Raw genomic sequence first — 15,973 nt, 5'->3', positions numbered from 1 at the left:
AAAGACAAACAAAAATACATTTTCCTTCTTCAGTTTTTTCCTACCAGTGTTCGCATATCTCAGGTGTATTAAAATTACATTGAATGGCATTTATTTTTTCCCCTTCACATTTTTGTCACGTTACAGTAAAGGTTTGTATGCTACAGTAAAACAGTGGTGCCTTGACTTACAAGTTTAATTCCGGGACCACACTTGTAACACGACACTCATATCTAAAATCATATTTCCCCTTTGAAATAAATGGAAATGCCATTAATCCACACACATTGTGCTCCTTCTGCACCCTTTGTGTTCAAATAGTCGTTTCTTAAAGGGTTATAACATCGATGCTACTCATTAGCCTGTCTATGGTGTTTTGCATTGTGTGTTAGCATTAAGCTAGAGGACTTTAAGGCAAAGTTATGTGGTTTTAACTCCACAAGGTGTAATTCGCTTGGATTTATGTTTAATTTGACAGTAAACTTCGACAGGGAGTGGAAATAAACAGCTTGAAGCCTCGTTTTTGAAGAATTGCTCACTATCTGCCAAACTGCTGCTTGTTGTGAAGTTGTGATGGGGTCGCTGGCATCATCAACCCACTAACAACCCAGGCTAAACTTAGCTCCTCTTGACAAAGATGTTAATCAGTTGAGATGTATCACTTCAACATATTTCCTTGACACCAAGTACTATACTAATAGCCAGCGCTTTGGCGCCAACTTGTGGCATCTTTGTGCGTCATAAAAAGCACCCAAAAAGCTTTTTTTTTTTTTAAATACAAATACTGGTTCACTGCGAGGAGGTGAGGTGTAAGTTCCATGAGTAGCGTTATCCTCGCAGCTTGTGCAGAAAAGCCCTGTGACAAGAAACCGAAGGAATATTGCCTTAACCACGTTTTACACAGGGACACCGCATCAAAAGTCTCATCCTCACCCCACCGACTTGGACAGGCCAGGATCCAAGTAGATGTTACTGTGAGACAATCCGCGACTCGCCGGGTAGGAAATCATTTCCAGCGGAACGTCTTTGCTCCGCTCCCTGTGCGTGCGCACTGATATCTGGTACAGCTGGAACGGAAATGCAAAGTATCAGAGCGAAAAGGATGTTCATTTACACTTTAATGAAAAAAGCGGCTGTGTTCTACCTTCTGACCCATGTGATACGGCACCATGTCGTCGTCCTCCGCGTGCAGTATGAGCAGAGGACAGGTCAGCGCCTTTAAACTGAGCAGAGGGACGTGTACATTTGGCAGCAGTGTTTTTTATTTTTTATTTTACTTACAATGAGCCCTTACAATTCACGGTGTGCATGTGAAAAGCAAACATTTGCGAATAATGAACATTCCATCCTCCCCCCCCCAAAAAAAAAATAATTCTAATTGCCAAATAATTTCAATTGCTACTCCATACAGTGAACCCCTGCACATTTCCTGCTCACTTGGATAAAGTCAATTAGTCAACTCACTTGTCTTCGTTTGAAAACAGTAGCTTGTTCGTCTCCAAAGTGTTCCAAAGGAAGAGTTCAAATCCCGGAAGGAACGTGTAGAGCTGCGGGACACCAAGACGTAATTTGACACGTTGATTACATGTTTGGTGCTAACGCGCATGCAAACAGACCACGAGCTGTGCCCGTAAAGTAACAGAAAGTGTTCTCACCTTAGCCACAGGAAAATTGACAACTACCTCTCCAATACTTGTGAATGGAGCCTCGAGAATTAAAGCGTCCACGACGGACCCTGGTAGAAAAAAAACAACAATATTAAAAATATTTGCTAAATTGACCTCTCGTGAAGTTGTGACGTCATACATGACGTTGGATCTTCTTTTGGAATAAGAGTTACTCCTCTGATTTTCTGAACTGCGGTCGCGTGAAGTACACTGACCTCTGCGGCAATATAAAGATGTCATCCATGATGGCAATTTGCAATTAGGGTCATTAAAAAATATATATATAATAATAATGGTATGCCGGCTCCCTCTATAGATATGTGAAAGAATTGCTGCTTCAGTTCAGTTGTATTTAACTTTTAACTTCAACACTTGCATGCAATCTTTAATGACTGTTTGTTTTAAACAGTTATTTAGGTAAAATATTTAAGTTTTGTGTGTAAAACAGTAATCCCTCATTTCCTCCCGCAATAAAATGAAATGCGCTAAGTAGCGACCAAATATTCATTTTCTTTTTAGCTTCTTTTATGAAATGTGAAATGATCCCAAACCTTCGACATTGTCTGACTTTTACACACACTTTCATCTTGATTCGTGCTGATTGCTCTGCAGTAACGGTGTGTGGAAAAGTATCACTGCAAAATCCCACGATATAGCGAATAATCCATGATATAAGTGCAATAATTTTTTCCCCCAAAAAAATCAGTGATGCAGTGAAGCACAACCCACCTTGCTCTTGCACCTTCACGGCAGTGTTGCTTGCAACCCTTCAAGAAAAAAAAAAAAAAAAAAAAAAAAGAGTAGCTGTCACTCATTTGGATCCGCTGCCTCCATGACATCATTTGCGAGGAGAAACCTACCCGGAGCCGAGAGAGTGCCCCCACAGACACACCAGGGACCCTGCGCTTTGCCGCTCCACCCACGTGTACAGGTGGAGGGCGTCTGTGGTCATCCCGCGTTCGCTCGGCTGCCCTGTCGAGTCGCCGAAGCCTACAGTACATCGGAAGAGAAATGGTACAGCGGAACCTCTAAGGTGGAACACAATCAGTTTCCCATAGGAAGTCAAAGATAATGAAGATGTCCCTTTGTTATTGATCTGTCTTGGGACTTTTATTACTCAGTTTGCCTTCTTGAAATTTGCTTTGCAGTGTGGGTTGACAACACCTGCTTATATACTTATAAACATATACTGTTTTTTTTTTGCTGATATCGGACAATTATTGGATATCAAATATCAGCGCAGGACACCCGTAAAAATTGCATTGTGTATGAATAAAATTGAAGCATACCTCTGTAGTCCAGAGACAGAATGTGAAACCCTGCGGTGCTTAAAATCTGCAAAATTTCATACAAATATTAGCAGAAACCTTAAATGTGAACTATCATTTTCAAAACAAACCTTGACCAGTTGCACCCTGTGATCTTTGGCCCTGGAGACAATTGAAAACACAAAGATTTCAGAGTAGACCCTCATGAGCCTGCGCATAAACCCGATGTAATTCCCTCCGAGCTCCATTAAAATAGGTTCAAGTGCCTCTACAGTCACCTGGTGCCCACGTTGCCATGGAGATAGATGATAACAGGATTTCCGTCTCCTAGAGTCCCGCGGTACCACTCGGGACCCTTCCCCGCTGCCTCGTCCCAATGGCTGGCAGGAAGTGTGTGCCTCGGGGAGACGGAAACCAACACTTTCATAAGACGCCAAATAGGTTTTTTTTGCTTGTTTTTTAAGGAGTAATAAAAACTGTCGAAAGAAGGTGGTCGCTACCATACGCCCACGCGGACGCCCTGCTCCGGTTCCAGGTAGAAGTTACACGTGTGGTTTAGCACGTATTCTGGACGGGTGAGATCTATGAAGTATGGAACCCTCACTGCAGATAACAGTGCACAAGGTTAGCATTTTGTTTATGATCAATGGACTAACAGTTAACTTCAACGAATGGCTACCAGCTACATTCAACTGGTGGCTAAATGATAACTTCAGTTAATGGTTAATTGTTAGCTTCAGGTGATTGCCTGGCAACCAGTCCAGGGTAGACGCTGCCTCTCACCCAAAGTCAGCTACTGGCCATCTTCAACAAATGACTCACAGCTAACTTCAACAAATGACTTCCAGTAGCAACTTGACAAGTGGCTGCCATCTTTGTGGAATTTTCTAAAAAACATATAATTAATCCTCCATAACAAGTACATTCCAGACAAAACAACTGGTTACTAAAATACATGACTTATTCTACTGCCCACAAGCTCTTCTCACGAATAATGTTCCATTTGCTATTTAAGTCATGGTTTTATGCCAAGTGATGCTGTTTTAAACATCACGGTAATTTGGGCGCGTCGACTTGGGGAACCCCTCAAAATATCATCCCGTACGAGCTTATTGGTGGACATTTTTAACTGAAACTTGTCAGCCAGAAGGGGTTCCCCAGTTAGCAGACGAAACGAAACGGTCGAAGAGATACATGTTAAAAAATAATCAAGTGATATTGTTTGACTCTAATACGAAGGCGTTTTTGGATCAGATTTTCTATAGGCGATCTCACATGAAAATGTTGCCAAAAAAGGCAATTTTTTTTTTTTCAACACGCACAAAACAAAAAAACAAAGAAAAAAATAAATGAAGCAGTTTCTCCGGAACCCATCATCCGGTTTTCAAAATTTTCGGTATGTTGTACTTGGATTGAAGGGGCCATTCCAACCAGACCCAACATTTTGACAGACTGTGATTTTTGAGAAATCTTGTCATGTTGCTATTTCTATCTAGATTCAACTGGTGGATAATAGTTAGCTTAAGTTTATGGGCATCTTTAACAAATGACTAATAGCTAACTTCAACTACTGGCTAATGGCTAAATTGGGTTCATGGCTGAAAGCTAATTTCAGCTAATGACTAGGTATAACCTTGCATGAAACAATGAAAAAAACGCAATTTGAGTAATCCTCCGTTAAATTCATGTGCCCAAAATCTGGGCCAAAAAAAAAAGGAAGGAAAATGGCGCCCGTTTTTCCGGATTTAGTAACATACCTCCCAGTGGCTAACAGATAGATGAATCTCATGATGACTTCGGAAAAGGGCTTATAGACACTAGACAGGAAGTTGTCACAGTATTATCGTACTTACACAAGTGAGCAAAGACGGCGTAAGCCAGAGTCCATGGCCACAGGTAGATGATGAGCGGCACCAACACATAGAAAGCCACCAGGAAGGACGCCGCCTTCATCATTCCCTCAAACTTGATCAACTTCCCTCTGGACTTGTCTTGAGAAGAAAAAGTATATATATATGGACTAACAGTAGGCAGAATATACACACATACATATATAGCATAAATTAATATGTTTTAAAAATTTTGTTTATTTTATTTCATCAAGCTATACATGATGATAATACATATATTAAGGTATATTTTATATGAATACATGTATATGAATGGATAAAAGGCATCATGCGAAATTACATTGTTGGACTCACGATAGAAGGGCTCAGTAAGCTATTTCAAAACTTGCCTAATAGTTACAGATTTGGTGAGCACAAGGAGCAATATTTTGTCCGGTTTGAAAATGAAACAAAGTACAAAACAAGGTGTAAGTAGCAAGGTAAATTTTTAAAACACTTGGAAACTTCAACGCGAAAGGCATTGTACAGTTCTATCACTCTACTATAGTAAGATTTAAAAGAAAGAGCTAAATAACGTACCTCAAAACTGTCCTTAAAAACTACCACAGGGAAATAGAATGGTTATGTTTGGAATGAAAAACTCTCCAAGTTAAAACATTTCCGGTCGATAAAGAAACCACGGAGTGGATTTGACGAAAGAAATTTGATTGACGTTCGTGGTAGCCAATAGTAGACAGGAATGGCACAACATAGGCGGGTTTGGCGCTTCGGTTGAAGCACAAACTTTAAAAGTCGTTTTTAATGTTTAATGTAGCACAACAATGAGAATTTCAAACCGAATATTGTTTTTGTTAACAACTTGCATTCGCGTTGGTTTTATCAAATATTTATATGATTGTAAAGTGAGGAATTTCACCCCAAAACAAGGCATTCATCGTCGAAGTTGTGGTTTGTGTGTTATTCTCCGATCTGACCTCAATTTATGACCTAAAAAATCATTTCAATCCGTGTCAGTGGGCAGGATTTTGACAAGATTTATGTTGTTTTTATTTCTCAAGTGGAGGGCTTGAGTTGCTAAAATATGTCAAAGGGTTTCCACGGAGAAGCGAAATTAAATGGAGGGTGAGACGATTACAATTACAAGTTACTCTGTTGAAAATGTAACAATAGTGTAACTATTTCAACTACTTTCTCAAAGTAATATAATTAATTACATTTTATTATATTTTGATTGCTTTTCATAATTTTGAATGAAGGCATAACAGGACACTTGGATGTTTCCTCCAAAAAAAAAAAAAGTGGATTAGAACCATAGAAACCTTTTAAAAATCTCAGATAATTTAATAGATTTCGCCACAAGGTTGCGTTTAGAGGCGGCCGAGTTTGACCAATCATTGGCTGGTTTGTATTCCGTGGTGCCCCGCCCTTTCCTCCATCAACTGCTTTTCAAAATCGAGCAGCAGCCACCGAAGGAGTGTGGCACTCACTCACAAAAAACAAAAAGAAAAAGAAAAAGAGAAGCACCACTATCCTGCCGACGAACACGTCCTGTCTTGTAGTAGAAGGCTTTTTTTATTTTTTATTTTAATGCACCGGGGGCAGAGCAATTTCAAGCTTTTAATATCGAGGAAACCACGACACGCCCTGTGTGGAGGACGTGTAAAAAAAAAGTTTGTTTTGTATTTGCATTTGAGTGTTTTTTTTTTTCCTTCCTCTTCTTTCTCCCCACTCAACGGTTCGTCACAGAGGGGCGTCTTTTAAAATTTGGAGGATTAGGTGAGTGTCTTTGCGTCTCACTTTAGACCATTTATTGTTCATATTTGTTTAAAAGCAGCAACAAAAGTCAGGAGGTGAAGCGTTTGCCTCCTTAAACCAGCTCGGTTCTCCTTCAGTCAGTGTTGCGTTTTTTCTTGGGCGGGGGGCGTAAAAAAAACAAAAAACATATTATTTTATAAAATTGTATTGGTATTTACATATTACCTATAATGTGACTTACAACGGTCTTCGAAGTGCTTGAATTGTTTGTTTGATACTATTTTAAATGGTACTCTCAAAAGAGAGAGACTGAATTGGAGTCCCTTGAAGGCCACTGTACTTCCGAGTTCAAGCTCATAATGTATGGACCACAGGGGCTATGCTAATCGTTACAGCAAATTAACGTGTTGCCTTAAAAATTGGATGGAAGGGGCAGATTCGGTATAGACCATGGACCTCAGGCGCTTGCCATCTCATTTCTGTCAAAAAAAAGTGCAATTTGCTAGTAGTTATTAACGCTATTGTTTATTGTATCCGTCAATTAATAAATTAGCTTAATTTGCCCTCTGCCTCAACCATGAAGTACGGTGGGCATTAAGGGACTACATTTTTAAGGCAAGAAGTTAGTTTGGTACAGATTATTAGTTTAGCCCCCCCCAGGTATGAACATTCTGCACCCCAAACGGGAAGTACGGTGGCCTTTTAAGGGACCAGATTTATGTCAAAAAAAGCACCCCTGCTGTGAAGTTTTTATGGCAAAAAGATAGTTTAGTAGCAGTTATTAGCTTAACCCTTGAAATGTGTACCAGGAAGTACGGTGGCCTTTAAGGGTCTTAATTAAAATATTTGAGGTTTATTTGGATTCTCGTTTTCGGATTAGGAAGTTTCCTATGTAAGCATGATGACCCGGAAGTAGTTGGAGAATAGGTAGTTCGATTCCTAAAATTGCTTAGGAAAGGTACCTAAATGCCACACTTAAGATACCAGATTTTAGCATAGGTTATTCCTGACCAACCTTTACGGAAGGAAAGGAGATATGTTACCCACAATCCTTTACAGCAGCAATATTTTAAAAAACTGGCCATGGTCGTGAGTCCAATTCATTTGAAACCGTGCTTTCCCTTCCTATGTTTTGAGAGTAAGCACTTTTTAATCTCTCCTTGACCGGATGATGTATTCTTACAAAGGTTAAGGAAGGTGGCGTAAAAGGTTAGGGAATTTGACTTTCCAAAGAGGCCCTTGGTCAAAAAGATCGTTTTGTATGTGCCTCAAGTAGGAGATACTGTGTCCTTGAAAAGGACCAAGTTTCCATCCAATTTTTTTTTAAACACAAAAAGTTCGTTGGCTAGCAGTTGTTAGCACATAATGTAGCACCTCAAGCTAAGCTAATAACCTCTGGCAACATAACTTGCATTTTCTTGCGCACAAATACACACGGTGTAGTCGATTTGAGTACAGTAGTTTGGTCTAATGTTTTTTGGGGGGAATTAACTCTCCATTTCAAGTGCATTTTTAACAGTACCTTCATGCTGTTTTGGTCTTGTAATAAGACTAAATAATGGTTTACTTTGGGTTGCTTTTCACCTGCACCAGCTGTCAGTCTTCAGAGCAAAAAGACGCTTGTCTCTTCTCGCGTCCAATTGGCCATCATCTGTGATTATCTGGCATCCTGAGAAATATGCAATGGCGCACATATAGAATACTGATGTGGGCTTTGTAGATGAACCCCATTGTGCAATGAATGAGTACCCCCTCTGTATGTTGGGGGGGGGGGAGGGGGGTCGCAGGCAGGCACCTGTTTGAGTGCTTGATGGTGAGCAGCTGTACAAGTGGACTGGTAGGAATTGCCTTCATCCTGTGTTTGTATACAAGCTGTTGATTGTCATCACAGGCTCTTTTTTTCACCTGTCACCTGGTCTTTTAAAATATTTTGGGGGGGATTGATTATTATTATTTTCTTTACAGATTTTCTTTAAGCGCCTCATGCATCTCACTTTTTAACATTCGTAACCTTCTGCAAGAGTAAAAAGAAGCTAACAACTGCTGTTAGTAAAACACTACTCTCTCGCACAACGTCATCCATGATGGCAATGGTAATGATTCTGCCTGTGCTGTGTGTTTCCTGGCGGGAATTTAGCTTGCTAGATTTTTTGGGAAAAATAATCTAGAGGGGTCAGAAAAGTCGCTAAAAATAGCAACGAAGTCGCTAGATTGGAAACACTGACTGTGCTTTTGTGAACTCGCTCCACTCTGTTCGCAGCCATGTTTTTGATGTAAGCAGAGCACATCAGAGGGGATGTGCTTTGAACGATGGAAGCGACAAAAAAAATCATCCTCCTGACAAATAAACTCATATGAAAACTGATTAATCACCCAGCCCTAGTTCAGAGTCATTGTCAGTGTGAGACCTTTGACCAAGCGTCTCAATTAGCCTGAGTGGCTAATCAGTTGTAATTGGATTAGCCAAAGCCTGCACTGCTAACGAGGCTGAAGCAGTGTGTGTGTGGCACTCTGGAACAAAGATCGATGTTTCCGCACTCTTTAGTGAGTATCTTTGTACTAGGATTAGGTATTAACACTACAATTTGATATTTACACTTGTCACATATTGTCAAATAAATCCCAAAATGAGCGTTTTTCCTCGATCTCGCATTGGGAGGGCAGGCTGCTGTCCCGTGGGATGGATGACGTCCTGGAGCAGGACCAGTATGAGGAGCGCCTGAAGGAAGTTTTCGATGGCTTTGACGCCAGCGGCTGCGGCTCACTGTGCTCGGAGGAGCTGGCCGACCTCTGCCTGTCGCTGCACCTGGAGGATACCGCACCAGCCCTCCTGGACGCGCTGCTGCAGGTGCGGGACAGCCTCACTGAAAGGGTACGTGGCCGAACGACTTGTGTACTATCCAGTGATTGCAATGTTAGCTTTTGGTGATTATGGCATGTGTTATAGCTGTTTTTTTTTTTTTTTTTTTTTTTTTTTTTTTAAATACAATTTCCAAATTTGTTTCCCCATCTTTTGAACTATAGATGCAGCTAAAGAAAATATCGTCGAAAAATAAAACTCACCATGCCAAACTCTAATTAGTCTGTAAAATTGATGAATGGTCCAGCCTTACTGTTTGCTCATTACACGTCAGATCGTTTGGACAGAAAGGCTTTTCATCCCTCTTGTTTTTCATTTGAATACATCAAACGGCTGTGTTAAACCTCTTCAGATAAAATGGGCCTCCATCAACTTTCGTTACGGTGTCTGTCGTCACGACAACCAAGCAATCTATCATCAACACACAGGGATGTGTTGAGGGTGAAATTGGTAAGATGAATGCAAATTGTCACTGTCCAAAGAAAAGCCTGTGTGTCTACATTTTTGGGCCAAAAAACAAAACAAAATGGAAATAAATAGGTATAAAAAAAAACAAACACTTAAAATCAGTTGAATCTGTACCTCCAAATTTCAGGTTTTTGGTTTTGGTTTGAAAGGCAAACAAATGGAAATTGATAAACTCCTTATCGTGGGAATGTGGAATGTCACTGTCCAATGAAAATTGGAATGTGAAAGTGGTCACAGTTTGTATTTTATATATATATATATATATATAATGTAATATAATAATGCAAATCGCTGCTGTCCAATGCAAAGCATGTATCTCCACATATTGGTAGTCTTCTTGTTTTTATATGAAAAATCAAACAAATCCAAAACATAAATAGCTAAAATGCAAATCAGTGGGGGGGGGGGGGGGGAATCCTGGTCAAATATTTCAAATTTAATTTTAAGAATTATATGGACTAGTAGGCTACTGGCATACATGCTAAACCAGTTGGTAAATCAACAATCTGAACAGGTTACTGTGTCCACACCTGATCAAACAAAGCACACCAATGGTAAAATGACAACTAAAGTTTTAGATCAATTTGAACAAAGAGGAGCTCGAGTGAAAACAGCCTGAAGTTTGATTTGAAAATAAGCGTGCACACTGACGTCTTGACTATTGTCTAGCAGCATGCGCAAGCTGAATAACCGGGGTGGGGGCAGTGACCCGATTGCCCACTCATGGCATCCAACAATGAAGTCAAAAGCGGCAGACGCCAGCCGGGACCGCACAAAGAAAATCACCATATTCACATGTGGCAGCTGTTGATTGTTCAAGTGTGGCCTTGCTCCCCCGTCGCAGACAGCCAGTCTTCTGAGGAATTTACAGAATTTTGAATTGTTTAAAAAGATCTGCTTCTGATCACTAACATCTTGTTGTAGGTCAACTTTGACCAGTTTAAGGATGCACTGATTCTGGTGTTGTCATCCGGCATCAAGGGAGCCCAAGTGCAACAGGAAGTACCATCTAGACCAGGTAGCATACACATTCTTCTGTTATTTCTACTTAAAAGTCCCTGAAACTTTGAGGTCTTGGCACTTGTCAATCCTGAAACAAAAAGGACATTGTCCCAAAGCTTCACAGTACCTCTCGAAAATACTAACCTGCAAGCCGCTTCTTCTTTCGCCCCTGATAAATTAGCCCAGAACAAGATTTTCAACAACTGTTTCCATTTTTTGAAACAAACTGTGGTCCTCAAATATTTCTTGACCTCGCAAAAGTACTAACCCACGAGAAGGGTCTTTTTCCAGCACCGATAATTACCCAAGAACTAAATTTTAACAATGTGTCTCTTGCTTCCAAACACTAAATGGTCCTCCAAATGTCCCTGGACCTCTTGAAAGTACCAACTCGCTAGCAGGGTCTTCTCTCGGACCCTGATGAATTACTCTCAAACAAGACTTAATAATTGTTTTCTTTGAGGAGCAGTTTTGCTAATCAATGACTAAATTTGTCATCAGAGTCCCCCGACATACAGCCTAAGTTTGTGAAGGGCAGCAAACGTTATGGCCGCCGCTCCAAGCCGGAATTGGTCAACACCTTTTCAGACTTTTGCGAAGACGCGCACAACCAAGACGAAGACACGCCAGGCAACGAGGACACCAAGGACAACTATGACTCAGCTATTCCAAGGAAGCGTGAGGTAAAAAGCAGCACACTCGCACCCCAGATGCCATCCTTATCACCAGCCGTCCTCGTAAGGACAATATCTCTGTGGCGAGGTGTTATTCTTGGCTAATCAGCTTGGCCTAAAATGCGGTAGGAAGGTTTCACACAGCCTTGTCATTGCATCCATTCTCTGTAAATAAAGGAGCAAGTGTAATTGCTTTTGTGTGGTTAGCTGCGGCTAATCAGCACACAGCCGCAATGTTTGCGTCGCGTCGCAGCGAGTGTTTACTTAAGCTTTCCTGATGCCGCAAGGACGTGTGTTGGAAATCATCAAGTAAATGGGATATTCTTTTAATAACAATTTTAAAAAGTCAACGTTTTTCAAGAAATGTCTATAATGGCACTGTCTGTCGAATCCAGGTCAAACTTAAATTGTCAAAGTAACATGAATCTGGAGCTGATCCAGATTTACGGCCATTTCAAACCAACAATTTACAATTTCCTCCCCTATATCCAGAATACATTTTGCAGCCGTTATGCCAAAGCAAAAGTTTTATCCAGATCTGATCCAAAATTATAGATTAAGCAGTAATTTGTTTAACATGGAATCATACCAAAATCTTGAACCAAAAATGTTTTTTTCTGGATTTTAGCCAGATTGTACGTTTGACAGCGTTTACACATTTACACAGTGCACTGTATTTTTCAGGTTGTAATTTTGTTGTGCTTTTGTGCACTCTATTATGTTCTTCCCTCTAATCCAGAATACATTTTAGAGTTGGCTCCACAATATATTTTGGAGCTCTAATATCAAACAAAATTTGATCCGAATCTGATCCAGATTTGTAGAGTGAGATGTAATTTTAAGTTCATATTCTAAATCCCATTTAACGTTGAGCCACATATAACTGTCAAATCTCATCAGATCAGGTTGTTGATGTTGTGTTGTGGTTATTATGTACAATGTTATTACATGCTCTTCTGCGACAAACGTCTTTTGAATTATTCTGTATTTAAAATTTAACTGCAAGCGATTCCGCTGGTTGTACGGGTTCCTCAAGCGATTCCGCTGGTTGTACGGGTTCCTGGATGTTCTGTGTCTTTCCCAGAACTCTGATCTTTTTGATCAAGATTATCCTGCTCTCTTTGCTGACATACAAGTCGCTTGACAGATGCTTAGGCGAGCCTAAGCTCCCAACATTTACAAAGACCTCATCTCATTTGCCGTGGGGGAGAAAATTGGGTATCATTTTGGTGTTAACTTTAGTAAATGATTTAATCAAATGTGTGTCATGGTTTTAGCTTACAGTGACAAGGTTCTTCGTAGGTTTCATTGATTGTCAGTTTCATTTAGCAACATGAAATTTGGTTTGGATGTGTATCATGAGTAGACCCACAAAAAAAAAGTCTCCAGTCCAGTTTGGACGGAACAATGGCTGCAAAGTTTGATGACTCGCCAAAATTACCTTAAAACACAGAAGTCTAATATCTTAGCAGCACAACGTCAGAGCCAGTTTCACTTGCCAGCAAAAAAAAAAAAAAAAAAGAACAAAATTGGTACGCAGATCTACCATGAGTAGACTCACAAAAAAGTCTCCTGAAGCCATGCCTGAAAAGAAACACGAAGCCTGACATTTTTGGTTTGAAGCAGCCATTTTAGGGTTTTAAAATTTTGACCATTACCGAGGGTCCGTCAAAAACATACTATTGGTTTGTCGGATTGTTTCCAAATTTGAACCACAATTACTAGACAGATGGAAGACGCACAGTTCCTAAGAATCTCAAATGTTGACAAAGACGTGTCAGCTGGTCATCATTAAGACTGCTTCAGCTTTGAATTGAATGTTTTGTTGATATTCAGTGTTTTGTCTGCACACCCTGCAGTCCAGATGCCTGAAGACGAGCGTCAGTGTAGGAACAATGAACAGAAGTGCGTCCTTTTGGTTTTGACAAATTCGGTCGGCGACAATGCTTCGATGACCAGTGATGGGTCAGGCTTGGACATTCAGCTGGTTTGGCTGGAGGACGGTGCCGGGAAACAAAGACTCGTCCCACCTGTCTTCTTCCTCCTCCTCTTCTGGATTTCTCCACACTGTGTGTCAAAAGGCCACTTGCAGATTCCCCATCTGTTCTTCATTCCCTCACTCTTCGCTTCCCAGACAATAGGGTTACTCAGTGGACCATGCAACCAAATCAAAGCCTCCGCCTCTAGCCTCCATTCAACCTAAACTCATTTAAATCTCACCCTTGAACCTAAAGAAGCAGCTGTTGCACAGAGAAATTTAGCCAGCAGCTTTATTTATTACTCTACATAATCAGTTTCTCAGCTGAATGCTTGTCTAACTCATGAGAAACATTGAAACAGTCTCACAGTGGAATCATTTTAAAATACTGTAAAGCACCCTCAACGCAGAAATCTAGGCCCAAAAATATGCCAGCTTTTACAAGCAATGTAACGTTTAGATCCCTCCAAGGGACCCAGAGCAGTTTGAGTTTTGACGATCTTGAATAGCCACAAAGTTTCTAATATTTCATAATTCTATAATATTCCAACAATAATTTAGGTACTTTTTATGAGTGGGTCATGGTTAATTCTTTTTTTCAACCGGTTTCTAAAACAACAAAATTTAGAATCAATGCCTCATTGACATTTGTCAATTTTAACATGCTGTACGTAAAATATCTTAGTGTTGAATCACATTTTACTATCAAATGCAGGGAAGAGAGCATAACAGTGATGGAACCAACCAGTCAGGTTCTGTTATGCTATTTTGTTTTTTTTAATGATTCAGACTGTTATACATAGAAAAGTATATACAGCAGGATCTTATGTTACAGGTTTAATTCGTTCCATGACAAAGCTCGTAACGCAAACTACCATATTTCCCCACTTTACTGTATATAATTCTATACTTTATTAAAAATAGAGTAAGCGCATAATTAAATAGAATGTAAACAATAAAACGGTTTGTACATCGTGTTACAGTTCAATTAATTGTGCTGCTCCTTCTGGTTTGCATGCCTTGGCCACCAGGAGGCAGTAAACTACAGTCATGGAGACACAAGTGAAGAAGACCAGTACTTCTATACTACTATAAATCAATAATATGGTGTAATATTGGTTGTTTTTCATATAGGATAAATGATACATGCCTGTGACTACTGGGTGTTGCTCCACGGTTTGTGTTCAAACATACATTGCTTCAACGACTATCGACGCTAACCGTTAGCATGTCAATGACGTTTTGCATTGTTTGTTGGCATTGAGCTTAGCAGAATTTTATGAGGAAAAGCTATATGGTATTTTAAAATAAATTATTCATGTCTAGTTTGACATCATCCTTAACTGGGAATGGCATTAAAAAACTTCTTTTTTTGTGAATTGTTCACTATTTGGCAAACAGTTACTTCTTTGGAAATGAGTTGAATTGAGTTCACTGCCACTATACGGTGCTCGTATGTCAAATTTCCACTCGCAAGTCCATCCATCCACCGCTTATCCTTACTGGGGTCGCGGGTATGCCGGAGCCTATCCCAGCTGACTTTGGGTGAGATTTTTTCAAAATTTTTCTTAATTTTGCATTTCTCTCCACCAGCGCTGGAATGCAGATGAAATGAGCACAGAGGAGTATGAAGCAGAAGGTTTGTTCTAGCTTCCCGCCCATAATTCCTTTCTTTAGATAGTGGTAACGAACCGATCCTTGCATCTTCCAGGCCAGATGCATCTGTGGAACCCTGACGAGCCGAGCACGCCTCGAGGATGTGTCGTGGGTCCGTTGAAGGAGAGGCTCCAGGAAGCCTGCGAGGAGTTGGCCATATCGTGGCACGGATGCGCTGGCCACATGGAACTGATCGCTCTGTGCGATTATCTGGGCTTGGAGGTGAGCAAGGAAAGCACATGGGCGAAGCCCGAGACTAGTTGGAGACTCAAGTCTGCAATCGTCGCTACCAACATTACACAATCTAGTCTTCATGCTCATCAGAGAGGCCATTAAGTTGGCAACACTTGCTATGCTTTTGCAAACCAGCTAGCAAAAGGTTTGGGGGAAAACAATCGTCCAGACAGTGAAATTCAAATTAATTAGTGAAGTTGAGCCCAGCCCTAATTCCAACTAATGTATGTTTTTTTCTGTCAGATAAGTGCAGATGTACTCCATGGTTTAAACGGCGATGGATGGATCAACGTTCAAGAGTTTGTCTCCATGGTTTTAAAGTACAACAAGCCTGCCACCCCGTCTGCCTCCACTCCTTACAGGCAGCTGAAAAGACACCACTCCACTCAGGTAGGCTGAACTTGTCTCAGAAATTCTGGAGTGTGGGAGGGGTGTAATAGTACTTTCAGGAGCTCTTGTTTAGGTAAAAGTGCCAAGAACTTTTCACTCTTGTTTAGGAAAACTCGCCAGGAACCTTTTGCTCATTTAGGTAAAAGTGCTGGGAACTTTTCGCTTGTTTGGCTAAAAGTTAGGAACGTTTAA

At 40.5% G+C, this 15,973-nt stretch overlaps 2 protein-coding genes across 15 annotated transcripts in view; one reads left to right on the top strand and one right to left on the bottom strand.

Annotated features, from left to right (window-relative positions):
• Nucleotides 1-15: 15 nt before the first annotated feature.
• Nucleotides 16-8,239, bottom strand: LOC133487398 (lysophosphatidylserine lipase ABHD12-like). 6 transcript variants are annotated; one of them, XM_061793877.1, is made up of 13 exons: nucleotides 8,104-8,239; nucleotides 4,768-4,905; nucleotides 3,415-3,517; nucleotides 3,193-3,312; nucleotides 3,046-3,076; nucleotides 2,936-2,981; nucleotides 2,507-2,636; nucleotides 2,376-2,413; nucleotides 1,635-1,714; nucleotides 1,444-1,526; nucleotides 1,124-1,202; nucleotides 913-1,046; nucleotides 16-835 (listed from the first exon to the last, which is right to left on the bottom strand). In XM_061793877.1, exons 2-13 carry the CDS (start codon nucleotides 4,868-4,870, stop codon nucleotides 808-810), a joined length of 975 nt encoding a protein of 324 aa, XP_061649861.1. In that variant the 5' UTR covers nucleotides 4,871-4,905; nucleotides 8,104-8,239; the 3' UTR covers nucleotides 16-807. The 6 variants fall into 6 exon arrangements, with proteins under 6 accessions (XP_061649861.1, XP_061649862.1, XP_061649865.1 ...); XM_061793878.1 differs by lacking the exon at nucleotides 8,104-8,239 and adding an exon at nucleotides 5,344-5,441; XM_061793881.1 differs by lacking the exon at nucleotides 8,104-8,239 and adding an exon at nucleotides 3,698-3,801 and having other exon boundaries at nucleotides 3,193-3,517; nucleotides 4,768-4,906.
• Nucleotides 6,184-15,973, top strand: part of nin (ninein (GSK3B interacting protein)) — a 27,267-nt gene continuing 17,477 nt past the window's right edge. For 6 of the 9 annotated variants that reach the window (XR_009791300.1, XR_009791299.1, XM_061793872.1 and 3 more), the window contains exons 1-7: nucleotides 8,378-9,063; nucleotides 9,179-9,391; nucleotides 10,772-10,865; nucleotides 11,351-11,532; nucleotides 15,095-15,140; nucleotides 15,213-15,379; nucleotides 15,635-15,781. Coding sequence is in view for 7 of the 9 variants with exons in the window: in XM_061793872.1 (XP_061649856.1) it covers nucleotides 9,046-9,063; nucleotides 9,179-9,391; nucleotides 10,772-10,865; nucleotides 11,351-11,532; nucleotides 15,095-15,140; nucleotides 15,213-15,379; nucleotides 15,635-15,781 (867 nt within the window). In the remaining 2 variants the exon portion in view is untranslated. Of the gene's footprint in view, nucleotides 6,541-8,377; nucleotides 9,064-9,178; nucleotides 9,392-10,771; nucleotides 10,866-11,350; nucleotides 11,533-15,094; nucleotides 15,141-15,212; nucleotides 15,380-15,634; nucleotides 15,782-15,973 lie in introns of those variants that run through there. The other 3 variants (XM_061793870.1, XM_061793869.1, XM_061793871.1) reach the window with 3 other exon arrangements.

The sequence above is a fragment of the Phyllopteryx taeniolatus genome, chromosome 13, assembly GCF_024500385.1.
Source record: "Phyllopteryx taeniolatus isolate TA_2022b chromosome 13, UOR_Ptae_1.2, whole genome shotgun sequence".
In the NCBI taxonomy this organism is placed as follows: domain Eukaryota; kingdom Metazoa; phylum Chordata; class Actinopteri; order Syngnathiformes; family Syngnathidae; genus Phyllopteryx; species Phyllopteryx taeniolatus.
Note: the sequence above shows the minus strand (reverse complement) of the source record. Positions and strands in the feature narration are given on the sequence as shown.

Bases quoted from the DNA above. Each gene is read 5' to 3' on its own strand.
- LOC133487398 (XM_061793877.1), bottom strand. From the start codon at position 4,870: ATGATGAAGGCGGCGTCCTTCCTGGTGGCTTTCTATGTGTTGGTGCCG. The intron at 3,518-4,767 runs GTAAGTACGATA...TGTTATCTGCAG, and splicing joins CGCCGTCTTTGCTCACTTGT to TGAGGGTTCCATACTTCATA. The intron at 836-912 runs GTGAGGATGAGA...TTCTTGTCACAG, and splicing joins GGCCTGTCCAAGTCGGTGGG to GGCTTTTCTGCACAAGCTGC.